The sequence below is a fragment of the Heloderma suspectum genome, chromosome 2 (genome assembly GCF_057233095.1).
Source record: "Heloderma suspectum isolate Gila_16-S chromosome 2, 16-S_ref, whole genome shotgun sequence".
NCBI lineage: Eukaryota > Metazoa > Chordata > Lepidosauria > Squamata > Helodermatidae > Heloderma > Heloderma suspectum.
Window position 1 is genome coordinate 141,989,312 of NC_139459.1, and position 27,883 is coordinate 142,017,194.

At 44.4% G+C, this 27,883-nt stretch overlaps 1 protein-coding gene and 1 long non-coding RNA gene across 3 annotated transcripts in view; one reads left to right on the plus strand and one right to left on the minus strand.

Moving 5' to 3' along the window:
* Positions 1-1,384, minus strand: part of LOC146352884 (transient receptor potential cation channel subfamily V member 6-like) — a 109,265-nt gene extending 107,881 nt beyond the window's left edge. Inside the window, exon 1 of the mRNA XM_084835090.1 lies at positions 988-1,384. Coding sequence (XP_084691216.1) covers positions 988-1,124 — 137 coding nt within the window. The 5' untranslated portion in view covers positions 1,125-1,384. The remainder of the gene's footprint in view (positions 1-987) is intronic.
* On the plus strand, positions 416-27,629 carry LOC146352885 (uncharacterized). 2 transcript variants are annotated; one of them, XR_014787873.1, is made up of 5 exons: positions 416-558; positions 3,498-3,559; positions 13,081-13,247; positions 25,166-25,291; positions 27,366-27,629. It is a non-coding gene; the product is annotated as an uncharacterized LOC146352885 (long non-coding RNA). The 2 variants fall into 2 exon arrangements; XR_014787874.1 differs by lacking the exons at positions 416-558; positions 3,498-3,559 and adding an exon at positions 1,289-1,718.
* The last annotated feature ends 254 nt before the right edge of the window (positions 27,630-27,883 follow it).

Consider the following 27,883-nt stretch of genomic DNA (forward strand, 5'->3'; position numbering starts at 1 on the left):
AGTGTTTATAAGGCAACAAAGCATAGAGAACTGTAGAATGTCAGAATGTTCTGGTTGATGGAGAAGTGGCAGGACTTAATTTCTCAAGGACACCAGTGGTCACGTCAACCTCGCCTGGGCCATGCCCTCTACCCCAGATGCACTTCTCTCTCTCCCTAACCTCAGATGGGTAAAAGCTATTGGTGGCGACTCAGAGGTGAGGGATATGCAAGCTGCACATGCTGTTTATTATTAATTCACACATGCCAGCTCTGAGTACCTGGCGTCAGAACCAGGCTCCAGCCCCCTGTCCCTAAGCCTTTTAAGGCACTTTGGTTAAATCTACAGGTGCCAACATTTAGAATTCCCGACGAATTTTAGTTCCTACACAGCGGATATCTTGCCCTCATAAAGAGACAGATGGAGCGAGAAACACACACACACACACACCCATCTCCAGGGCTACGGCATTCGGTTGCCCTCTTCTCTGAACACCCCATGAGAGAGAAGAGCCCCGCTTTTCCAGGGCGGCTGGCGGGCAGGAGACACAGCATACAGCATGGTCTGCATGTCGGGCAGGTGAGCAGCTCAAGTCGTTGCGTCCGGGATCCAGTCACAGCAGGGCATTCGCTCCGCCACGGGGGAAAGGGTTTTTAAGGGCGCCATCCCATGCATGCTCAGGCTGAAACAGGCCCTACAACGCCCAGCATTCCCCAGCTGGCCCCTTCCACCCGTTCTCGAACAAGTCCCCACGAGGGCATCCCGAGGGGCCGAAAAGGGCTGAGAAGGACGCAGCTGAAGTCGAGCGCACGATATCAAAAAAAATCCCCTTGCTGGCTAACCGTCTCCAGCAGCGGCCGCCCGCATGACGCCCCCGTAGCCGCAACAGGCTGTGGTGGCTGGCAGCAAAGGAGAGGCGCTCTGCGTACGCGCAGGGGCACCTTCGCTCCCATCAGAATCGCAAGCCGAAGCTCCGGGAGCCGAGATGCCGCCGTGCCCGGGACGTACCTCCTCTGCTGCAGCAGGTTGCTTTCGTCGAGCTTCCTGGCCCAGGATTTCTCGCCCCGCAGCCTGCGCAGGAGGGCCGCCCGGAGCCGCCGGAGGACGCCGCGCTCCCCCGGCAGCGGCAGCAGCAGCATCCCCATCGCTTCGCCTGGCCTCAGCACAGCATCCCCGAGCGGGCCGCCCTCCGCCTTCGCCCCGGCTGCCGGAGGCCCGCCCCGGTCTGCGCCGGAGACGGATGAGCCCGCGGCCCGCGCCAGCAGCGGGCGGTGGCGGGTGCAACATCTGGCCGCTGAGCCCGGCCGGTGCCTGGCGGCGCCCAGGAGCAGCGTCGCAGGACCTGCGGAGGCGGGGGAAGACGGGCCTCCCCGGCCCGCCCCGGCGCCTCCCGCCTCACCTGAGATTTAAGGAAACACGGCCGGGCCGGGAAGGCCTCCCGCGGGGCCCCTCCTCAGCGGGCAGCGAGCGGTGGGGGGTGATACATACGGCGAGGCGCGGGATACGGGGCTGGGGGGCTGGCTCCGTCCCCGTAGCCGCCTTAGCGACTTCCACGCCCTCCTCCGCTCTTGTCTTTTTCTTCTGCTTTGTAAAGCTGCATTTCGGTAGGCGAGGTCTTAGCAGCAGCCTGGTCTAGAGTGGGTAGTAACACCTCCCTACACACACACACAGGTATCCTGTACCGTTAAGGGACTGCGTGACAAGCATAATAATAATAATCTGCTGAACAACCCTGTAAGGTAGGCCAGTAATATCATGCTTTGTATGGATATTTATACCAGTGAGTTGTGTGCAGAGATGTCTTGTGTAATGCAAGGATTCCTAGGGGGAATTGTGCCCCCCATTTGGGATCCCTATCAGAGACGGCCAGACAATCTAGTATTGGGGTGGAGGGTATATCTTGCCCTTATCACAACATGGCCCCAGAGTGTTGTTGTTCAGTCGTTAAGTCGTGTGCAACTATTCGTGACCCCGCGGACCACAGCACACCAGGCCTTCCTGGCCTGTGCTCTCTCCCCGAGTGTGCTCAAGTCCATATTCATTGCATCGGTGATGCTATCTAGCCATCTCATCCTCTGCCGTCCCCTTCTCCTTTTGCCTTCAATCTTTCCCAGCGTCAGGGTCTTTTCCAGTGACTTTTCTCTTCGCATTAGGTGGCCAAAATATTTGCGCTTCAGCTTCAGTATCTGTCCTTCCAATGAGCAGTCAGGGTTGATTTCCTCTGGTTGATGGCCCCAGAGTAGGATGCCTTAATTTGTCCCGGCAGGAGTGAATGGCAGCTATTCACTTTTGGGGGTGAAAGTGAAAGAGTAGAGTGGGCTAGGGGCTAACACCAGGTGACCTCAATGACCGAGACTCCCTCAAGCCTTCTGGTATCCGCATAACCCCATTCTGGGTTTTGCTTCATGGTCATGCTAAGATGCATGTGATGTGAAGGATGCTATAAAAATAATAACCCACTTCATATTGCAGAGGAAAAGTTGAGTAAGAGCAGTGGCTTGCCTAAGGCTGCTCAGTGAGTTCATGCCTGGGGGTGAAATTCGAAAAACATCCTGGCTCATGGCTCACATGCTTAGCCAGATGTAGCTATGGGAAACACTAGACTGCACCTGCTGAATTTCTGCCTGTCACACAGTTGTTTAAGGCACAGGAGCCCTACCAGAAAAATGAATGTGTTTACTTGGAAGTCCACTGATTTCTGTAGGATATATTTCTGTGTATGGCAGTTATGATGGCTGCTTTTAGCAAATCTCTCGATCTTAAGCTCACATAGCATGAAGGAGTGGTCTGCCAAACTGGCATGAATATTTGCCTTCTTTTTTTATTTTAAAAATACTTGCAGTTGTGGGTTTAAGTATTCCCCATGTACAGTTGCCACATTTTTTCCTTACAGGGTGTTTTTAACAGCTGCATGATGGGTAGAAAAAAGCTCAAGAAGCTTTTTCATATGCCCCATTAAGAGCACAAAAACCCTGGCAGAAAAGCATAACTACATTGCAGTGCCATGGACTTATGATGTGGCCTTGGGCAAGTCAACCCTATGTATGTTTAGACAGAAAAAGGGGCTGGTTGGGGAATGCTGGGAGTGTGTGTGTGTGTGGGGGGGTTCTGTCTAAACATGCATAGGATTGCATCCTAAGCCTTGCTTGGAGGAGGGCAAGCACAAAAAAGATTGCAAAGCACTTGATAAAATTAGAAGTCCTATACCATGATGTATCATATTTTATCCGTATGTGTTAGTATCTTTTTTTTCAATGGTAAAGTCTGGACCTGAGAAGGAAAACAATAATATCATTTTTAGCCCCTTGGATAGGACTAGGGAAACAAAATAAGAATAAGTGTGTGCACCAAACTGCTTTAAGCAAAATCGCATGGGGTGCTTCTTCCAGATGAGGTGTTGACTGTGCAATCACCCTGTCTCATTCGTACAGGGGGTCCAGGCAATGTTATTTTCCACCTGTATTTCCTGTTATTTTCCTGTATTTTTCCACCATTTCTTCTGTCTTTTTTCTTTGCAGAAAAAAACCTGTTGAGGAGGGGAAAGACAGAATGAGAATAGCTGCACAATGCCTTTTGACAGGTAGCAGTAGGAGAACCCCATCTGGAAGAAGAACTCTCACTTTGCTTTACCCCCTCCCTTCCCATTTCCCCCTATTTTTAAAGAAGTCAGTGATTGTACAGTCCAGCTGACTGGTCTCAAACGAGGAGCATAGCCATCTCTAGAACCTTATTTCTGCAGTCCTCTTCAGAGCCATGAACCCCGAAAGAGCAATGACAAACTTCCAAAGTAGGGCCAAATTAGATGTTATGTGTCGCCATATGCAACATTAGCCCCAACCCCCTTTTTTAACAAGAAAAGCTGCTTCCAGTGTAGTGTGCTTAACCCTCCTCCACCTGCCATGTTTCCAGTCCATCTCCCACAATCAGCCTCCCTCCTATCCCCTGCCCAAGTTCCAGGTTCAGGTTTGGCCTTACAAATATGAATTTGGAGCCCCACATGGGGAGAGAATCCACCTGAGTGCCTCTGGAGCAGGGCAAACAGAAGACAGGGGAAGAGTCAAATGGACACTGCTTCTCTAGTCCTGATTATCTCATCAAAAGCACATTTTCCTGCCTAAACAGGCAGTTATAGTAATGATACACACATCTGCATGTAACACTGAGTTTGGCCTGATGTTCCTCGACTGAGAATTTTTTGGGCTGGAGACTGTCAATAGCTTTTGAGGAAGTGAAAATTGTTTGAAAGAGGCATCAGTTTCTCTGATGTGGGCCAAAATTCAAGCCATTTATTGACTGTTATGAAGGTTGAAGCTACTCCATAGTCATTCACTCAAAGGCATATTCTCAAAATATCAGTTTTCTTGTATGAACCAGCCAAGATGGTAGTCAGGGTCATGAAGGGTGAACGGATGGAGGAATAATTTACAGACTGGGCATGTGTGACTATGTGTGCGCGCACATACGCAGAGGAGATGTGGGGATCATTAGGATAACCAGGCAGCCCAGTTCAGAGCTAACCCAATGCTTTTTGGAACCCAAGGCAAAAGACCCGCATGTCACCCCCCCCCCCACACACACAATAAAAATATGTCAGATTTAATTAAATATACAAATGCATCAAATGAAAGTAACCATTTGCCACTTTCTAATGTCACCCAAAATCTGCTGAGGGGGCTACCTCATTTTTGCTGAATGGGAGGGCCAATCCTGTGTCGTGCTGGAGAAGACTCTGACGAGTCCCCTGGACTGCAAGGAGGTCAAATCAGTCCATCCTAAAGGAAATCAACCCTGAGTGCTCATTGGAAGGACAGATAATGAAGCTGAAGCTCCAATATTTTGGCCACCTAATGCGAAGAGAAAACTCCCTGGAAAAGACCCTGATGCTGGGAAAGACTGAAGGCAAAAGGAGAAGGGGATGGCAGAGGATGAGATGGCTAGATAGCATCACCGATGCAATGAATATGAACTTGAGCACGCTCCGGGAGAGAGCGGAGGACAGGAAGGCCTGGCGTGCTATGGTCCATGGGGTCACAAAGAGTCGCACATGACTTAATGACTGAACAACAAGGGTCAATCCTGACCAAGCCAACATACTTGAGAAAGCAAGAATGTCACAAGGCAATGGGATCTAGCAAGTGTAGCCTTGGCTGCTACACACCTGTAGGATAAAAATAGTCACTAGCTTAGAATCATAGAATAGTAGGGCTGGAAAGGGCCTATAAGACCTTCAAGTCCAACCCCTTGCTCAGTGCAGGAATCCAAGTCAGAGCATCCCCTACAGATGGCTGTCCAGCCTTGTCTTGAATACCTCCAGTGTGGGAGCCCACCACCTCCCTAGGTAATTGGTTCCATTGTCTTATTGCTCTAACAGTCAGGAAGTTTTTCCTGATGTTCAGCTGGAATCTGGCTTCCTGTAACTACAGCGCATTATTCTGTGTTCTTGTAGTGCACATACATACTTCTTTCATCTCACTGTTGCCTCTGATCAGACAGATTTTAAGGTTTTTGAAATGCTACAAAACCTTTTTTAACAAAGAGGGAAGTAGCATAAGAGTACATACCATGAGCAGCAATACCTCTTTCAAACCATTTTCTACTCTCATGAATAAAAAAAAGGGGGGGGAAGGGAGATTGTCCAGCCTTCCTTCAAAGTTCACAATTCAGAAGGCACAATCTTGCTTCTTTTTCTTACATGGGTTCTAGAGTTCTTGTGATGCAATGGGAGAGAGTGAAAACCAATGTTCAGGAAACTTTAATAATAATAATAATAATAATGACTATTTAAACATCGAAGGGTGCAATCCTATGGGGATAGGCAGCTGCCTCCAAACTCAGAGGCGACCACCTATCCAATGCAGGGCACGAGAAGCATGGATGGGATCGTTCCCTCTGTGCTTCTCCTGCCCTGCATTTGCGGCTAGAAAGCCGATTTCGGCTGTCTAACCACTGGAAGGCGGAGCAGGGGAGGAGGCTGCTGGACAATACATAGGATGTGTCATACCGGCATTTCTGCCTTCCCTGCCGTGGAACAGCCCGTTTTTGCTGCTTCGTGCTCCTCTTCTGAACGCAGCCTCCGAGGTCAGTTCCCGGAAACCCACATATCCTATGGCCGTCTAGCTGCTGACTAGTGGCCATAGGATTGCTCCCTAAGTGTTGTGCAGTCAATGAAATATAGAAATGGTCCTGCCTGTGGGCTTACAAATTAATACATTCAAAAATCCACAGTTGGGCAATACCTTTATTAGCACCAAAATCCCACAAAATACTGAGCAAGCTTTTGAGTTCTCCAGAATTCTCCATCAGACCTGGGGGGTGTCCCCACAGTCAATTTCCTGTGAACTGGCTCCATTTCGAGGTTGTTTGGGGCACATGACGTTGTGGCCATCCTGTAGCCACCTTGGAGCTTGTCACAGAAAAAACGGATTTCCTGAGACTACTTTAAGTCCGATTCTTTTCCTCAAAGCAGGCTCTCTGCAGTATAGCTGTTGTGTGCCCCAACCCCCACACTGACCTCGTGTACGCTAGCCCTGCTCAGGGGTGTGCCTTTCACCATGACCCCGGTCAAGTGTGTTTCCTGTCCCTGTGTTTCGCAGCCCAAACCAATTAGTGTCTAGTCAGAGATGACTCCCATTGTGGTCAATGAGGCTTGTCCTTGAATGTGCATTTCAGAATTTACAGAGATCCCCCTCAATCAAAATAGCACATTTTATGATTATGATATTTATTTATACCCTGCTTTTTTCCCAGTACTGGGACACAAGGCGGTGTACAAAAATTTAAACATATACGATTAAAACATATGAAAATATACAAAGGTTAAAATATAAATTAAACAACAAAATAATTAAAATTATATTAAAACATTAAAACAGCATTTTAAAACAGCATTTTAGCAGCTTACCTCCAGGTTCCAACCATGTCCCAAAGGCCTGCTGGAACAAGAATGTTGTAGCCTGCCTCCAGAAACACATCAAGGAGGGAGCCATCCTAGCCTCTCTGGGAAGGCTGTTCCACAGCTGTGGGGCAGCCACTGAGAAGGTCTTCTCCTGGGTTCCCACCAAATGTGCCAGCAACAGTGGTGGGACTGAGAGAAGGGCCTCCCCAGAAGATCTCAGAACATGGGCAGGTTCATAAGGGAGGATATGGTCTTTCAGATAACCCGGACCAGAACCATTGTAAAGCACTAATTCCCTAAAGGCTGTAAAGTGCTGTCTTGAAGCTGTGATTCGCTGTCGTTTGGTTTATTGCCATTCAGAAGTAACTAATTTGCACCTTCGACCCTGTGCTGCATTGGGTTAGAAAGGGGGCAGGTTTCCCATCTCTCTTTCCCGTCCCTGTCTTTCCCAGCACAAATATATGTGTCTCTACTCAGAAGTAACTCCCATTGTGGTCAATGAGGCTTGTTCCCAAAATGTGCACTCCAGAAGTTACCAGAGATTCCCATGAATTGAAATAATGCACTTAGGAGCCTTAATGTTGAAGCTACATGTCTTTGATGTTTGCTTCCTTGCTTTTCTGAAGTAATTAATTCACAGCTTTGATCCTTTGCAGCATCGGGAGTTTTTGGCAGAAATAGGGGATTAGATAGGGGGCTGCTTGGGACCACGTGTTTGAAGTATTCAGAGGGTTAACTCTCCTATAAGTGCTATGTCAAAGCTGCTTTCTCAGCTGTAAGGGAGTAATTAATGCAAGGCTTCAATGGTTTGCAGCATCAGGAGCATCAGGGGAGAAAGAAGGCTGCACCTGTAATTCTTTAAAGTTTGTTTTGGAGTAATTAATGAGAAGCTTGAATCGTCTGCAGCTTTGTCAGGCGTAAGGAAGGACGGGGAGCCTCTCGGATGGGAGCGGGGAGCTTCTCGCATTGGTTGATCAGCCCCTGCCAATCTGATGATGTTCACTCCAATCTCCCCACCCCACTTGGAAGTATGTTCCTGTGAAGGGACTTGGAATGGTGCAGTGCACTCATTCATGGAGCCCTGTGCAGACCACAGCTGGCTCCTTGAAAAATCTGGGTAAGCCACCATTGGCTTCTCCTTCTGTTGTCATGGAGACACCCCCTAGGTGGTACCTGAAGCAGGGAATAGAGGAAACAACAAAACAAAAAGTACAAAAATAGGGTATTATGGCCATGAGATCTGCAGTTTAGACCCAATCTCAAAACAGAGATTACAGACCCTATCTGGAGACATGAGAGTGGTTTCTTACCACCTGAAGAGCAGCTTTGCATTCTTAACTCAGAGGGTTTCATTCCCTCCAACCAGAAGGCAACATTCCGCTATTTAGCTTCAGTTGACTTTTTTTGCCTAGTGCAAACCCCACCCCACCCCACCCCACCCCAATCTTTGGCTCTGCTAATATAAAGACTATCCAGTTTCTCTTTACTTCTGCTCTTTGCCCACCCAGGAATATGTATGTTTTGCTCATGGCAAAAGACAGATGTGGGTAACAGCCAGGCCAGTGGACCAATATAAGCCTTATTCAGGTGTTTGGGAACAGTGTAGATTAAGTGTATGAGGAGGGGGAGCATGCTAACCATGCCCCCTTTGTCATCATTTCCATTTCCCTCTACACATGGAGGGTGACTTTCTGAAGGGGAGAGCCTCCTCTATCTGTGACGGTTATCCCCATGATTTTGAACGCTGAAGGCAATGGAAATTATGACAGAGGGGTGCAAGGCTAGCACGATTCCTCTCATGCATGTATTCTACACAGTTCCTGAATGCCTGAATAGGGCTACAGTTATCTTTGCTTTTTATTTGTGTTGGAGAATCTAATAAATAAAATTTAAAGGAAAGAATGGAAACGTACAAAAGAAAAGGTGGTGGCGGAGGAGGAAAGTTTAAAATTAACAGCTTCACAATAGTGTAACAGCTAACAAGCTTTGCACACCAGAGGTCCTCCCAGGTTCAGTCCCTGACATCGGTAGGAAGGGTTGGCGGAAAGCTCCCACTTGAAATCCCAAAGAGCAGCTCTCAGTTCAGGTAACAGTACTGAGCTAGATGGGCCAATTTTCATATGAGGCAAAATATTTTAAACATTATTCACTCTGAAATAATGTACCAAAATACATTATTTTATTCATGTATTACATTTCTATACCAGATAGAAATAGAATAGCCAAAGCTCCCTATGGCTTTAACCTTTGTGAACCAGCCGAAGTACAGCATGATAAACACAGTATGAAACTTTTAAATGTTTAAAACTACAATATAAAACCAAAACCAAAAGCAGAGTAAAGATCTAAAAATACAACATATTGAAAAACAATAAAAATGGAAGGATTAAAATGCCTGGAAGAATGAAAAGGCGTCACCTGGCACCAAGAGAACAGCCATGTAGGTGCCGCCTGAGCTGGGCAATCCACAACCAGAGAACCAAGACTGAAAAGGCCCTCTCCTTGGTAAGGACTTGGCTAACTTCATTTGGCACCGGCGCTGGGAGGAAGGCTTCTATTACTTAATCCTAGCTAGTTATAATTCTAGGCTGAGCATCAGTGAGATTTCCATGTGTTTAACTGAATTTGGTATAGAATGTTATTGCCATATTGGTCTCAAAAATGAGGTCGCCGCTGTTATTGCACATTGATCTCACAAATGAGGTTACAGTTAATTCAGGCTGCAATCTCATACACACTTACCTGGGAGAAAGTCCCATTGAGTTCCAAGTAGACAAGCATAGGGTTGTTCTAGAATTAATTAATTGTTTATTGCTGCAAATATTTGGGCAACACAGAACCTTCTCCCATTTTGATTTTCAGATGCTGGGGTAAGGGATTAGTAAAATGTCTCCCAAATCCTGTTAATTGTGATTTATCTTTTAATCTATCCACCCCCCATCTTGTTCACTGCCATAGTTTCCCCTATCTGCTGCCTCAGTGCCACGTTTTTCTTCTAATTACTTCTTGTTCTTACTGTATAAGCTACATGGGTGATCTCAGCCAATCAGAGATCACATAAGGAACTGGATCATAAATTCACAATACTATATAGGCAATAAGATCAGATTTGGCTGTGTAGCAGCATCACTGATGGCAAATGACTGAAGCCAATTGAGAATGAGAGTAATGCTTTCTGGAACAGCCAGTTGAGGATGACATAGTCACATAGGAAACAGGATGACATCATAACAGTATGTAGCCAATCAAATTTTGCAAATAAAGGCAATTCAAAATGCTTTCTGAACAGGCAAACTTTTTCAAATAATCCTCAGGCCATCTTAAACAGGAAGGTTATTTTCTGACACTGTCAAAATGTAATGAAAAATGCTTTCCTGGCAGCTCAAACATAGAAAATATTAAAAATCCACCCCAAATCTTAATGTCACTATTCAAATTTTGAATGTAAAATGTCACTGAAAATAATTTGGATTTCAAAAGGAAAATGTTTACTACAAAATTAAAGTGCTAATCTCTCCATTGTTTTGATTTTGGTAGGCATCAAATACACACTCACAAACTGCACACTCATATATATGCTAAATATAAATCTATGTTATTTATCAAGTGATGCCAGATGCTGAGTACCATTGCATATCAACTGTCAAATATCAACATCAAATATAATTACATGGGAAATACAGATGCAAAAATTTGGTAAATATTCAGGTATTTAGAGATTATTAGGAGAAAATTCAACATCAAGACTTACAGAGAATTTTGGAAGCAAATTATTTTCCGTTCTAAACTTGTCTTGGATGATCACCTTTAGAGGAAAGAACATCCAAGCTTTCAAGATAAACAGTGTCAAATGCAGTGTGTAATGCATTTGTGTTTACAAAGGTCTCCAACGTTTTGGGGCCAGTAGGCACATCTCAAATTTTAAGAGTGTGTCTCACAAAATGACTGTCACGGTGGGTGTGGCCTATCACAAAACACCAATTTCCCAGAAAAGTGACTCATCCAAGAATCTGAGTACAAGGTACAGGTGTAACCTGAGGTCCAAAACAAGAAAACCTCTCTCTTTTAAACCCACAGTTTTATTCTCTCAACACCCATCTCACAGAAGGCAAATGGATGAGGTTCAGATACAAGTAACTTGACCATGAAACCGAGTATAAGACAGAGATGGGGTGTGAGCCGCAGATGCCAAATCGCAAAGCACAACAGAATACCCATTTCACAGCAGGCAAACTGGTGAAGCTCAGAGAAACCCCCAGATAAGCACGCAAACTAGCTCATGCTACACACAAACAAAAAAAGGCAAGACATACACACAATTAGGCAAAATACCCCCCCTTGCTCCCTACCACCCCTTCTAGCGCCACATGATGCTCCCTGCCACAGCTTACCTTTATTTTCCCGGCTGTGTTTCAAAATGAAGTGCTGGGCTGCAGCTGCACACCATTTTTATTTTCTAACAATGCCTCTGGGGCCCACGTGGGACCTAGAGGTATTGTTGTAAATAAAGCTAATGTTGAAGGACGGTGTGTTGCTTTGCAACTTGCCAGCATGGCCAGTTTTGTTTTTGTTTTGTTTTTTAAATTAACTCTTACTTGATGGGGACCAAGGGAGCTGTCCGTGAGCACCACATTGGTGGCCCTAGGTGTAATATATGAATTTAATGAGCTGGGGCTAATAATAAATTGATAAGGAAACATTTAGGTGTCTCTCTAGCTTTATCTCTACACTGCCACATTGATTCCTGAGCCACCATATCTCCTTCCTACTCACAAAGAAATGGATGTTGCGAAACGACCTGAATTTCCTACTACTTGAGAAACTAAAGGATTATGATTTTAATTTTGCTTCACTGTCTGTCTCCCTATCTACTGTCTGCCTAATATTTCAGGCCTAAGTAGATGGGCTTTGCATTTGTCAACATTGCAAAGAGAAGCATGTTTTCAAATTTGCATCCAGAGGAAAGCAAAGAAAGTTAAACACACATGCACACACCCCAGATGTCCTGGGTTTTTACTCTCGTTAGTATTGCGCCAATTCTTTGCAGAGTGGAGATGGTGACTGAACTAGCTGGGATTTTAAAGATGTGGGAATGTTTCGGGCATATAGGGTAGAATCCAACTAAAGTCCTACTTAGAGTAGACCCATTGAAATGAATGGGACTTGTTAGCCATGACAAACTTAAGTCCCATTCATTTCAATGAGTCTACTCTAAGGACTTTAGTTGGATTCTACCCATAGAGTGGGAAAGGGATTGGGTCAAAAGAGAGTGATGATTACAAGGCTCCTGCAACATTCTTGTATGAGCTTGATTGTGATTAAATGAAATTGTAATTTCATCATTGCTAGGGAAGCACAAGGCAGAATCCAATGGGGTGCTTCCGCCCCTGCCAATTCTCTTCTGCCCACCAACTGTGCTGCACAAGTGAACTTGACTGCTTGCACAACTGTGCTTTAGCACTTCTGGAGCAATGCTCATTTCTGGAAGGAGGCAGATCTGCAGAGCTGGCATAAGGGAGCTCCCCTAACCTGCCTCCTTCCAGAAATGAACGTTTCTGCTCATTTCAGCGCCTCCCTTAGGAAGTGCTAAATCTCCCTTGTGTAAGCGGTAGTTCCTGCTTGCACAATGGAACTGGAGGGACCCACTGCCTGTGGAAGGGAAATGGCAGGGCGGAAAAGAATCAGCAGGGGGTGTAAGCACCCCACTGGATTCTGGCCACTGAGAGCTAGGGCCAAGTTGCCCCAATTACTACCTTTTTGTCTGGCGCTGACTCCAAGGGGCAGTTCAGACATTGTCTTAGGCTATTTTCACCTGCTTTCTTCAAACACTAGAACTTGGATTATCAATCTGATGAACCTGGTTGGCAGCTGGTTCGGGCAGAACAAAAAGAAGTATGTGTTTGTGCAATGCATAATTAACCTTTGGAATTCAATGCCACAGGATGTTTTGAAGTCCACCAGCATTAAATGGTTGCACAAAATGTTTTGAAACCTGGGTAACTGCAGAGGTTGCTGTAACTAAGGTTCATAGACTCCCAAGCTCTGTTTGTAGAAGTAGCTTACATGTTCTGATGAAACTCCTGTAGGATTATAATAAAAGTCTAAGCTTAATGATGAATGTGGAATTAACTGTTTTTTCAGGAACTTCAGAATGTTCTTTTAGCACTCCATACTGATCTGTTCCTCACCACTTTCATGTCTGTCAGTTGTTAAAAAAGGTCCCCAACCAGTCGTGTCTGACTCTAGGGTGTGGTGCTCATCTCCATTTCCAAGCCGAAGAGCCAGCACTGTCCGAAGACGCTTCCGTGGTCATGTGGCCGGCATGACTGAACACCGAGGTGCACGGAATGCTGTCACCTTTCCCGCCGAAGCGGTACCTATTTACCTACTTGCAATTTCTTGCTTTCAAACTGCTAGGTTGGCAGGAGCTGGGACTGAAGACGGGAGCTCACTCCGTCACGCAGCACTCAGGTCTCGAACTGCTGTCCTGCCAACCTTCCGGTCTGCAATTCAGCGTCTTAACCACTAAGCCACCGCGGCTCCTGTCAGTTGTTGGTAGGTGCTAATTTCTCAACTTCCCCTACTGCTATCCCTTTAAGAGCAACCTAACACACAGAAATTTAGCAGTGTTCCTAGCCAATACAATCATGCCACTCTAGTGTGAATAGTTAGTATAGGAAGTGGTGGCTCTGAGATGCAAGAATTTTGCTAGGAAGACTCTTGGACAGAAATATTGAGCCTTGGAGAAGATTCTTCCAGGGTCATGTCTCCCTACTTGGAGAGTTCTACATCCCACCCTTCAGCTCATCCTAGAGATGTGCTACCCCCCCCCCCCCGCTCAGAAATAGTCACTGTTCTTATAATATACTTGAATATTAACACAGCAGAGTCATCCAGATTTGCCCCAAGTTTTACTTTAGGCAGAATACAGTGGAGAAGGATGTGGAGACACCACCTGAGAAACTCTTATTGTATTTTTTTAAAGCTTCCTTTAAAATTCCTACATTTGTTCTACCTAGTAGTATGCTCCAAATTGAAATTTCACTTCAAGTTAAATTTCATGGCGGGTCTACTCATCACAGATGGTCCTAGTTCCTACCAAGGTGGTAAACCTGCATGTGGGCTATACTACTACAGATTGCAGGTGGAGGCTCACAAGGTTCCATACAAAAAAATTCCCTCCATGTAGAAAACTAAGGCTGCAATCCTGTGGTCCCTGGAAGGGCATCCCAGGGGCCATAGGTTTTTTCAGATCTCCCCATCTGAGGTCAAAAAGAGAGGGAGACTTGTCAGAGAGGGAGACCTGACCTTGCAAGCCTCTTCCATGAGGCTGCTGCAGAGAGGTCTGCAGCTGGTGCTACTCTGACGTCAACACTCCAACATCAGTGAGCACAAAAGGAGGCATTCCATGGGCGTGCCAGGAGAAACTGTGGACCCACAAGATCCCAGTCCCTCCCTTGCCCCCAAACACACCCTCAGACTGGGGAAGGACTGCACCAGGCTTGGGTCTGGCATAGTTCATTTCCCTCACCTTGAAACAAATGAGAGGGAAAGAGTGTGGGGGTGGAGAAAGAAAATGGCTGAAACCAGTTAAATAAAAAGGAAAAACGTACCTCTTCTACCTTCCACCCTCCTGGCACAAGCCAACAGGGCACTGGAAAAGGTGGTTCTTCCACTTCAGTTCCTCCGTCTCCATCCCCCAAAGGATTATTCAGCCCAAGTCAAGCAGAAGGGTTCTGGCCTTGCCCTCTTTGTGATATGCCAGCTTTCTATGAAAAGGGATTTCTTTCATGGGGGAGCAGTCAATCATATAAACCCACACGGACAGATGTTTACCATCTCCATGAGAAGGAAGCCTGTGAGGAGAGCAACTTATGCCCCCTTCCCCCCAGTTATTTCTTCCTGCTCCTGAGCCACCGTAGCTGAGAGACAGGGGCTGCCCCTGGATGCAGCAGACACCTTTGAAAACCCAAGACATTCTCACCACCTCCCTGCCCTCTCTCCTGCTCTTTTCTCAAGATAAACCCTGTGAACTTCTGTGGACAATAAAGTGTTTTTATAGTTCAACAGAAGGGAGCAGTCTCTTGTTTTTGTTACACGGAAGCCAATTTGGTCATTGTTTGTTAACCAAGGCAGGCACGAGAGTGAAGGGTGACAGGAATCATAAACCACTTTTTCCTCCCAAGGCCAATAAGGTAGTAAGAGGTGCACTTGTGCAAACATATAAGTGGGATTATGATTGGAAAAGTACATCCTTGTGTATGTATGTAGGGTGTTAGTGCCACTCGTATCAATGTATATGACAGGGTGAATGGGTGCAGATTAAATGGGAAGCCACCCATGCTACCAAATGAGTTATTTGTTATGTTCTATTGCATCGCATACAGTTTCTGTTTTTCCCAGAGCCAAGAAATGCGGGGGGGAGAAGGAGAGAGAGAGAGAGAACAGCTATTCTGTGGGTGCTAGAATAAAGAATCTTCCTGATGGAAAGATTTTTTCAATATTTATGTAGATGTATATCAATATTGTTTGAGTCTCTGAAAGCCTATGCCCTTAATAAGACCACAAAACTAACATTAAAATAGCAAATAAATCACAACATGTGGGAGGTCCTCCTTTAGTTATCAGAATACGGTGGGTTGGATCCAGACAATGTTAGTTGAATTTAGGTCCCATTGAAATCAATCAGACAAGTCAGTCATACTTTAACTTAAGTCCTGTAGATTTCAATGGATCCAACCTTCAGTACTCAAGGTAAACAGCACATTAAAGTGTGCTTTACATCTTTTCTGCCCCCCCTTCAAAATGGGCTGGGGTGCAAACATGACACAAAGAATTGCATCCTGAATGTGCACACCAACTTGTATCTTAGTCTTCAAGTTAGAATTACATTACAATGTTTGACATCTTGCCTCCCAGACCTCTTAAGACAATGTTTGTTGCATAAGCTATTGCTCAAACTTGAAACACAGAATTGTGTCATGTATACTCACCAAGTATTATTTTGATAACTCAAAACTCAAGGAAGATATGTCGCAAGCAAACAACCAGAGATTGGAGGCAGACAGTTTTTAAGAGGACTGGAAGAAAGTGGTTTGTGAGGGGCACCACTTCCTATGGTGTACACCTTATTTCAGCCAGCTCTGGTCAGCAAGCAGGGTTTGTGGAGTTTTGAAACAATACTAAAAACCTGCAATGCCTGCTTGCCAGAAGCAGAAAAGGAATGACGTACACGTCATGAACAGCAATCCTTGTTTGAACCCACCTTAAAGTCACTGGGAGTGGGGGTGGGGACTGCCAAAACTACTGTTTCCAGCCAGAGAATGCCAAACTATGTCAAGTTGCCTTAAGGGCCACTTTTTGGTAGAAAGGTTGAGTAATACATACATACATACATAAATGTTAAACCAAATTCTTCACTTGGCTTAGTCTATAAGGCAATATCCAAGCCCTATCTGCATGGGTCATCTCAATAATAGGTCTGGCACAATTTCTTAAAGGTTTAAGACTTGCATACAAAAACTCTCATGTAAAGCACTGTTATATTTTGACCTGTCAGATTTTAAAGTATCAAGCAAATCTTTGTTGTTGACTGGTTGAGATGTAATATCTCACCTTGAATGAGAGGGGTCTTTCTAGTACCCACAAATATTGGTTCTCTCAGAACTCTTGGCCAGCTCAAAGGGTGGTAAGGCTGGGCATTTGCCAGCGCCCCAAGACCAGCAATGGACACACTACCCGAACAGTGCTACCATTTCTAATGTGCGCAGAGTATCCAAGAAGATCAGATACAGCCTAAGATCTCAGTTTGCATGTCCTGCCTCTTCTAAGTTAGGGCCCCCCACTGAGGGTGCCATGCCCAAGGTACCCCCCAAATCCTGGAGCCAGCACTGACCATGCCCCATTCAGTTAACTAAACAACAGCAAAAAGGGCCCAGGTAAAATTGATAACACATACTCCCATTTCTGCTTTCTTCTGCAGTCATACTTTGAGAGAAATGACAATGAAACCTGTGAGAGTTGCTTCTGAACAAAAACATTTAGGTTTGTGCTATGAATCCACCTCACCCCCTCTCAGGATGAAACTTTTGTGTGCCATACCTGAAATTGACTGGCAGTAGGTTGAGATCTGACCAAAAAAAGGCTGAGTATTAATTCAAAGTACTTCACACTCAACATTTGAAATTCATACCACAAGAGATGGTAATGCCTAGTGTACATAACTTTAATAAACAAATTCATGTAAAATGGATCTATTAATAGCTAGTAGCCATGGCAGTTAAATGGAACCTCTGTTAACAGAGGCAATATACCTCTGATAACTTAATGTTGGGGACAAGAAAGAGGGGATTGTTATCTTTAGCTTGCTCAGTCTGTGAACTTGCCGGGGCATCGGGCTGGCCACTGTTGGAGGCAGAGGGTGGACTGATCCAGCATAGGCTGTTCTTACATTGTCAAGTGAATACCATTCCAGTAGGAGGCTCCAAAGTTACAGGAAGCAGATGCTGCCCCCCCCCCACGAGTTCTGAAGGGCCTTTCGCAAAGAACAAAACATTAAGACTCTAAATAGTGTAGACTTTAGTGGGTCACAGAGGCCACCATACAGTTAAGGCGGGTCATCTCATGTCACCTAGCAACATTTCTCTATGAAGTAGCCGCTGCTCACTGTCATCATGCCAGAATCCTGATTTAACCTTTCCTGTGATTCAAGAACGTTCTATAAACCAGTCACACTTCCACTAAAAATAAGAGCTTAGGTCATTCCTCCATAAGAAATTCTAGTATTTTCAAAGAATATTGATTATTTCCAGCTTCATTCCCAGCCATAACTGCAGTTCCCTTTTCCTTCCCCTCTTTTCTTTCCCTACTGGCTCCCTCCCAAGATAGACTTCCTCAAACTCAAACTAATAGTTAACAGAATACAACATATCCACTCTCTTTATATTAATAAATATTATATAAGATGATTGCACAAAACTGTAACAAAGTCCTGAAATATTTTTGGTGGTCTTGCCTCAGCTCTTCTCCGGACACCTGTATCAGGAATGTGACTCTTTGACAGTGGATCCTCCTGTAAACTGCTTAGCTCTCTCACCACTCTCCATCTGAGAGGTCCAAATTAGAGTAAGGGTCAAACTCCACTCCTACCATTTCTGTCAAACTTTGGAAAATCTTGACATGTTCCATTCTTGACATGTTACCATCATTCAGTATCACAGAACGTCCTATGACAGGGGTAGGCAGCATGGCATCCATGGGCATGAATATGCCCTCAGACACCTTTCTTGGTGCCCACTGAGGTGCCCTACCCCTCCCACTTGTCATTTAAATTTTGTAAAAATGTTTCTTGCTCACAGCTGGAATTGCTTCAAAGCAAAGTGATGGCCTCTAGCAGCTCCTGTCTTCTTTTCCCATGAATGCCTCTGAGCCACACGTGGGACTCAGAGACATTCTTAGGAAATAAAGACGGCAGGTGGCTGTAGTTTCTTAAATTACCAAATGTTCCCATGGGCCCAAAAAGGTTTCCTACCCATGCCCTATGAGCTCTTCAATTTGCTTCAGTTTAGAATATCTGGATTGTCCCTTTCTAATCCCGGGCAGCTGCATTTGAACAAAGTCGCCTGGTTGAAATTTGTACCATTTAGCATCAGCCTTCTTATCGTATACAATCTGTATTTTTGTTTTTCCTTCAACAATTGTGAATCTCCTTGTGCTTAGGTCTGGATTGAATAAAGGACCCCCAAAGATCCTAATACTTAGTAAGTTTGGTGTTAGCTCTGCATCCTCTCAACAATTCAAAAGATGATATTCATGTGTAATGAAATGAGGAGTGGTTCTACAGGCAAACAGGGTTTCTCAAATTGTTTCCTTCCCAGGTTGTTGCCCAAAACAGTCTATTCATCCTTTCCATCAACCCATTTCCTCATGGATGGTACAAGGAAACAGTTTTGTGTTTTATTTAATTATTGTAGAAATATTGTTCAATTTCAACAGATGTTGTGCTTCTGATAACAGGTGTCAGGAGAAGCTGCAGAGGCAGACCACGCCAAAATGATTTCAGGACCGTTACACAGATTTGAACAGTCAGCTTATATAATGTTTGTTAATACAAAGAGAGGGGGGATGTACTGTATGCTGTTACCTACTAGTTTGGATGGTAAGGAGATAATTTCAAAAGTACGGCTTCCACTGTTTGCAGGGAAGGTGAGGTTCCCCTGGGGTGGGCAGGAGGAAAGTGGTGGAGGTATGTTGGGGGACAGACAGGAGAAGAAACTAGCAAAATCAAGAAAATGCAAAGGGAAGAGAAGTGGAACACCTGGAAGCAGCAAACCATAGTTCTGTGGGGATTGATTTGAATGTGCATTATTTATTTAATTTATAGCCTGCCTTCCCACCAAAAATGGTGCTCAGGTCAGCTAATAATAATAAAATACAGGTTAAACTTAATTAAAACATAACATAAAAACACAATTAAAACACAACATGAAAAGAAATAGACACCACGCAACCAATTAACCCCCCCTTCAGCAACAGATCAGGGTACATGCCAAAGGCCTGCCTGAATGGTTTTAATCTCTGTATATAAGGGAACCAAGGTTTACATTAGGCATGGTTTGCACATGTAATGTAGACCTATAGTTAATGCTGAGAATGGAAGGGGGCAATTGCTCCAGAGTGTGGAGGAGGAAGAGGAGGAAATTCATGCTTCCAAGACTATTGATTTGCAAACCAAGGTTGGCAGCAAACTAGTGTTAAGTCCTCAATGGGCCTACATACAGGTGCAGTCTCGGAAACCTTGGATTTCATAAGCTATCTCTTAGTCGTGGTAGAAGTGGAGAGACAGTGAGTAGATAGCTTGTGCCTCACAGCAAGTGGTAAGCATTTTAACCTCTGCCAACTGTGTCATTCTGTGAACTTTGGGAGGGGGCGGGCGGGACCTGTTAATTTGTTTGCTAAATTAAGTATGATAGCACTATACAGAAATATTCAGGACAGGCAACTATTACCAAATCATTGCCTTCCTGGCATTACAAAACACACAGATAGAAAAACTACCTCAGTGTTTCACATAACATATACAGAAAAGTAACATTTATCCTTTTGTGCTAAAGGTTAACAGTCATCGCATCATTTTGCACAATTGAACAACTAATTAATGTGTCCTTCTCAGTGCAGTAATTACTACCATTTAAATAGAGATAGATAACATTCAGTTGCAGCTGTTTGCTTTGGGGTGAGAGCCAATTAATAAGCCTTTCAATTAATCCATTGTTAATCCACTGTATCTAGTTTAGGTTTCATCGCAGAATTGAGATACAAACGTCACATGAGAAGCATTTCCTGCTTTTCCACTACATAACCTCTAGGTGGCACCGTGGCATAGCAGAGTAGTGCAAATACACAAGCGGAAATTGCACTTTCTTTTGCTTTCACAATTAAATGCCGCATTTCCCCTGCTCTAAGATTCCCCGCCAAAAATGCTGGTTAGACACAGAAGTGAAACTGGAGAATCATGAAATTGTCTAACAAACCCATAAACAACCATAAGTAGGGAATGACAAGTGCACAATAAATGCCTCATGTAGAAATGCCCCATGTAGAAATGCCCCATGTAGAAATGCCCAATATCTGTCAAGTATTTTGAGGATGTTAGATATTAAAATCTTACAAAATATGAGGCAAACTAGTACAAAAGTGAACATAAGTACAAAAGAAGAGTCCTGCTGAATCAGAACAAAGGCTTGTCTAATCAGCATTCTGTCCTCACAGTAGCCAAACACATGCCTATGGGAAGCGCATAAGCAGGATATGAGCACAATAATCTGCTCCAATTCTCCACCCCAGCAACTGGTATTATTTGAGAAGAATACTGCCCCTGATACTGGAGGTAATATATAGCCATCATGGCTAGTACCCATTAGTAGCCTTTTCCTCCATGAATTTATCTGTTGTTGTTGTTCAGTCATGTCCGACTCTTCGTGACCCCATGGACCATAGCACGCCAGGCCTTCCTGTCCTCCGCTCTCTCCCGGAGTGTGCTCAAGTCCATATTCATTGCATCGGTGATGCTATCTAGCCATCTCATCCTCTGCCGTCCCCTTCTACTTTTGCCTTCAATCTTTCCCAGCGTCAGGGTCTTTTCCAGTGACTTTTCTCTTCGCATTAGGTGGCCAAAATATTTGAACTTCAGCTTCAGTATCTGTCCTTCCAATGAGCACTCAGGGTTGATTTCCTTTAGGATTGACTGATTTGACCTCCTTGCAGTCCAGGGGACTCGTAAGAGTCTTCTCCAGCACCACAGTTCAAAGGCATCGATTCTTTGGTGCTCAGCCTTCCTTATAGTCCAGCTCTCACAGCCATACGTTGCTACTGGGAAAACCATAGCTTTGATTATACGAACCTTTGTCGGCAAGGTGATGTCTCTGCTTCTTACTATGCTGTCTAGGTTTGCCATAGCTTTCCTCCCAAGGAGCAAGCGTCTTTTAATTTCATGGCTACAGTCACCGTCTGCGGTGATCTTGGAGCCCAAGAAAATAAAATCTGTCATTGCTTCCATTTCTTCCCCTTCTATATGCCAGGAGGTGATAGGGCCAGATGCCATGATCTTAGTTTTTTTAATGTTGAGTTTCAAACCAGCTTTTGTACTCTCCACTTTCACCCTCAACAAGAGGCTCTTTAGATCCTCTTCACTTTCTGCCATTAGGGTGGTATCGTCTGCATATGTGAGGTTGTTGATAATTCTCCCGGCAATCTTAATTCCGACCTGTGATTCATTCAACCCGGCGTTTCTCATGATGTACTAAAATTAAATAAGCAGGGTGACAATATACAGCGTTGTCGTACTCTTTTCCCAATTTTGAACCAATCGCTTGTTCCATGTCTGGTTCTTAATGTTGCTTCTTGGCCCTTGTACAGGTTTCTCAGGAGACAGGTAAGATGGTCTGGTACTCCCATCTCTTTAAGAATTTGCCACAGTTTGTTGTGATCCACACAATCAAAGGCTTTAGTGTAGTCAATGAAGCCGAAAGAGATGTTTTTCTGGGATTCTCTTGCTTTCTCCATGATGCAGCGAATGTTGGCGATTTGATCTCTAGTTCCTCTGCCTCTTCGATATCCAGCTTGTACTTCCGGTAGTTCTCGGTTCACATACTGCTGAAGCCTAGCTGGTAGGATTTTGAGCATAACCTTGCTGGCAAGTGAAATGAGCGCAATTGTACGGTAGTTTGAACATTCTTTGGCATTGCCCTTCTTTGGAATTGGAATGTAAACTGACCTTTTCCAGTCTTGTGGCCATTGTTGAGTGTTCCAAATTTGTTGGCATATTGAGTGCAGCACTTTAACAGCATCACCTTTTAGGATCTTAAACAGCTCAGCTGGAATACTGTCATCTCCGCTAGCTTTGTTGTTAGTAATGCTTCCTAAGGCCCACTTGACTTCACCCTCTAGGATGTCCAGCTCAAGTTCAGTGACCGCACTACCATGGCTATCAGGGACATTCAGATCTTTCCTGTATAGTTCTTCTGTGTATTCTTTCCACCACTTCTTAAACTCATCTGCTTCTGTTAGGTCCCTGCCTTCTTTGTCCTTTATCATGCCCGTCTTTGCACAAAACGTTCCCTTGATTTCTCCGATTTTCTTGAAGAGATCTCTAGTCTTTCCCATGCTGTTGTTTTCTTTGATTTCTTTGCATTGTTCATTTAAGAAGGCCTTCTTGTCTCTCCTTGCTATTCTCTGGAAATCTGCATTCAGTTGGGTATATCTTCCCCTTTCTCCCTTGCTTTTCGCTTCCCTTCTTTCCTCAGCTACTTGTAAAGCCTCATCAGACAGCCACTTTGCTTTCTTGCATTTCTTTTTCTTTGGGATGGATTGAGTTGCTGCCTCCTGAACAATGTTACGGACCTCCGTCCATAGTTCCTCAGGCACTCTGTCTATCAGGTCTAATCCCTGAAATCTATTCCTCACCTCCACTGTATATTCATAAGGGATATGATTTAGGTCATACCTGAATGGTTTAGTGGTTTTCCCTACGTTCTTCAATTTAAGCCGAAATTTTGCAAAAAGAAGCTCATGATCTGAGCCACAGTCAGCTCCAGGTCTTGTTTTGACTGACTGTATAGAGCTTCTCCATCTTTGGCAGCAAAGTACATAATCAATCTGATTTCGATATTGACCATCTGGTGATGTCCATGCGTAGAGTCGCCTCTTGTGCTGTTGGAAAAGGGTGTTTGCTATGATCAGCGTGTTCTCTTGGCAAAACTCTATTAGCCTTTGTCCTGCTTCATTTTGTACACCAAGGCCATGCTTGCCTGTCATCCTGGTGATTTCTTGACTTCCTACTTTAGCATTCCAATCCCCTATGATGAAGATGACATCTTTTGTTGGTGTTAGTTCTAGAAGGTGTTGTAGGTCTTCATAGAACCGATCAACCTCAGCTTCTTCAGCCTCAGTGGTTGGGGCATAGACTTGAATTACTGTGATGTTGAATGGTTTGCCTTGGATTTGTACTGAGATAATTCTATCGTTTTTGAGATTGTACCCCAGTACTGCTTTTCCCACCCTGTTGTTGACTATGAGTGCTACACCATTTCTTCTAAGGGGTTCTTGCCCACAGTAGTAGATATGATGGTCACCTGAATTAAATTTGCCCATGCCTGTCCATTTTAGTTCGCTGATTCCCAAGATGTTGATGTTCAATCTTGCCATCTCATGTTTGACCACCTCCAGCTTACCTTGATTCATTGATCTGACATTCCAGGTTCCTAAACAATATTGTTCTTTACAGCATCGGACTTTCTTTTCACCCCCAGACACATCCACAGCTGAGTGTCCTTTCGGCTTTGGCCCAGCCGCTTCACTCTTTCTGGCACTACTTGGAAATACCCTCTGCTCTTCCCCAGTAGCATATTGGACACCTTCCGACCTGAGGGGCTCATCTTCCGGCGTCATCTCTTTTAGCCTTGTGATACGTTCCATGGGGTTTTCTTGGCAAGAATACTGGAGTGGGTTGCCATTTCCTTCTCCAGTGGACCACATTTTGTCAGAACTCTCTGCCATGACCTGTCCGTCTTGGGTGGCCCTGCACGGCATAGCTTATGGCTTCACTGAGTTACGCAAGCCCCTTCGCCACAACAAGGCAGTGATCCATGAAGGGGATGAATTTATCTAATCCTCCTTTAAAGCCATCCAAGTTGGTGGCCATCACTGTATCTCAGTAGCAAGTTCCATAGTTCGACTATGTGCTGTTCAAAGTAGTATTTCCCTTTATCTGACTTGAATCTCCCACCATTTCATTTCATTGGATGACCCCAGATTCTAATATTATGGGAGAGGAAGTTTTTCCCAGAGGAAAAGGCTATCAATGGCTATTAGTCCTGATGGCTATGTGGTACCTCCAGTATCAGAGGCAGTATGCCTATGTACACCAGTTGCTGTGGAACATGGGCAGGAGGGTGCTGTTGCACTTGTGTCCTGCTTGTGGGTTCCCCACAGGCTGGTTGGCCACTGTGTGAACAGAATGCTGGACTAGATGGACCCTTGGTTTGATCCAGCATGGCTCTTCTTATATTCTCACTATCCACTTTTTCCACACCATGCATAATTTTTATCTCCCCCTGCCAACTTAGGCCCCCCTAGGCCCCCGCCGTTACTTACCTTTTTTCTAAGCTAAAGAGCCCCAAACATGGTAACCTTTCAATATAGGGGAGTTGCTCCAGCCCCTTGATCATTTTGATTGCCCTTTTCTGCATCTTTTCCAGCTCTACAATACCCTTTTTGAAGCTGGCGACCAGAACTGTACACAGTATTCCAAGTGTGGTCACACTATTGTATAAAAACAGTTTTATTTTTTATTCCTTTCCTAATGATCTTTAACATGAATTCACCTTTTTCACAACTGCAGTACTGAGTTGATGTTTAGATTAAGATCACCACCACAACTCCAGGATCCCTTACCTGGTCATTCACCTCCAGCTCAAAACCCATCAGCATATATGTGAAGCTGGGATTCCTTGCACCAATGTGCTTTTACATACATTAAATCACATTTGACATTTTGATGTACATTCTCCCAGTTTGGAGAGACCCTATTTGAGCTCTTCACAATCCCTTTTTGTTTTAACCATTCTAAATTATTTGGTGTCATCAGCAAACTTGGCCACCTAATTGCCCACCCCTAACTCCAGATCAATTATGAACAAGTTAAAAGATCCTTGGGGTACCGCACTGTTTACATCCCTCCATTGGTTGAACTGACTGTTTATTCCTGCTATCTGCTTTCTGTTCTTTAACCAGTTGCCAATCTGTAAGAGGACCTCTCCTCTTATTCCATGACTGCTAAGTTTGCTTGGGAGAGAGACGTTGTCAAAAGCCTTTTAAAATCCAAGTAAACAACATCTACTGGATCACCTCTATCCACAGGTGAGTTTGATATTCCATATTGCATATGGAGCTCTGAAATGCAAAATGTACTAGTTTTCTTTAACAGAGTGATGGCTGCCTTCCTCATTTGGTTCGGGGGAGGTGGGGCTATTCTTCCCAGCCCAGCTGCTTGAGGACTAGACCTCCCCTCCCCACCCCCACCCCCGATGACATCAGAAATCTTCCCAAGGTTTGCAAAGACCCCTGATGCATCATGACATTTTGCCCAAGGGGAGACACATGACACGTCAGAAGTGGCTGGGGAATGGGGATGCTTCCAAAATTCTCCTAATTGAAATTTCCCATTGGATTTGAGAGTTCCAGATTATCTAGTCTTGTTTCCAAAGTGGAACCAATGCTCGATTATTCTGTTTTTATTTCTGAAATGAATTTGCAACAGCTTTCAGTTCCTTCCTGCCTTTCTCTCCCCCCTCTGCATTACCAGTGTTAAGGTGTGCATTGATAAAACATTGCAAACCCCCCAGTTATATATGCATAGATGCATCAGTAAAGGTGGGGACTAAAGGATCAGAAAGCTGTGGCAAACTCCAGATGTGGAATTAATTTGAGAACTTCTCCTAAGCATTCAGCCTGCTCATGAGAGGGCTAAAAGTGGCGAAGAGATGTGGGCTGAGCAGGGAGATCTAGAGGGGGCGGCTACTCGTATTCGCTGGAACACAAGTAGAAGCCTTCAGACAATTGGTAACCCTGCTTTATCAGGGTTCTCAAAGGGATGCACAGGGCCTTCTACTCCCATTCAGGTGAACATGAATGGAAGCCCCCTTCTGAACTCCCTGCTGAACACGGGAAGGGCAGGAACGGAAGGGATGAGGATGTTGGGGGAGGGGCTTGCATGTGCACCCGTATCCCCTCCGTACTTTTAGCCCTCAGATGAGCAGGCTAAATGCCTGCATAGGCCTATTGTTCAACTGGAACCCTGGGGAAGTAGAACGCAGGGCAGAGCACAGAAACACAATGAAGGAGCAGAATGGGGGAAACCCACCTATCCCTCAAAGTGGTCCTCTTTCCATTTGGCATGGAGGGATTACCAAAAAATAATCAGAAAGAGACTATACAAGGAGTGCTGGTCACCAATTGTCCATCAGTCACCAGCTGTCACCAGTTACCCATACTCTGAAAGGTAAATGCTCAGATTCAGCAAATTGAAATGCCATGAGATCCAGTGATTCTTTGTGGGCACACAAACTGCGGTGCATATGTGGACCTCTTACATGAGCAGTCTCTTTAACTGGCTGGGGTGGGGAACTCTGTGCACATGGAACTGCCCCTTCTATTGCAGAGAATGGGAAAGCCTAATGCTGAAGAAGTTCTGTGTGTCCATCAGAGCAGTCAAGAAGCAGATTGTAAGAAATGAATTATAGCATATTATGTGATGGTTTTTAGATATGGATTTTTCTTTATGGCTGTCCCTGAATGCTGCATTTAGAGATGCGATTTGGGTTGTTGAAAATGACAAACATTCTGAGGGCTTTGCCTAGGAAGCACGGATTAGCTGTTTCTTGGGGAAAGCCATTCAGTGAACTCCATGACTGGGCAGAGAGCTGAACCTGGCTCTCTCGCCTCCTCCCAACCCCAGTCCATGCAGTACTCCATTCTGCACCAAATCAGTTTTACACACGAGAAGCAAACGGAATATCTTCCATCATATGCAGCACTCCCAGTAGTAAAAATTTTGCAGGCCAGATAATGCTACGCAACCTCAATTTACTCAAATGATTTACAGGCCAACTCCCTACACTTCTCGCACATGGCAAATGGATAAAGGAGCACAGAAGTGTTATGTATTAAATATTTACTACTCAGTATTTCAAGCAGGAAAAAAAAAGAAAACCCCATATCACCGCAAACCACAGTGTGGGGATCACAGATTGATTGTAAATTATAGCCCCCTGGGTTTTTGAAAATGTTTTTGAAAATGTTATTGCAACAATTCTTGAAAAATAATTTTGGTGCTTATTTGAAACAATGTTTTTATATATGTGTAATTAAAATTTAAAATATTCATTTTTAAAGAAATTCATTCATAGACTTGATATTTGCAATATCTTTATAGTTTTTTCACTCCGAAGAAGCGATATATATGCCAAACAGGATCATACTGGGTTCCTGTAAACTTTCAGAAAAGACTCTTGGAAAAAGACTTTTAGAAGACCTTCAGAAAAGACTTTTGGAAAAAGAATTTCACAAAGACTTCTTGAATATACTTATTGTTTAAATTTTCTACTATTACATGCACAACATTCTATCGACATCGTTTTTTCACATTTATATTATTTCTGTTTAAGCACTATTCATTTTCACTAAAAGATAAATCAGCAAAAAGTATAAATGATTTTAAGTGTGTTTCAATATTGTTACATTATGAGATTAATATACCTAGACCAGTTTTCAGTTGTGCACTAATTTGCAGTTTCATATTTGGTTCTCTATAACTGTAGCCCTATTTTTTTGTTTTATAATGCATTTGGAAAAACATTCATTTATATCTACTTTGCAAAAATGGCATATCAGCTTTTGTGGGAAAGTGTCCTGAACCGGAAGCCAGCTTGGGGAAAGGCAGAAATTGAGGAT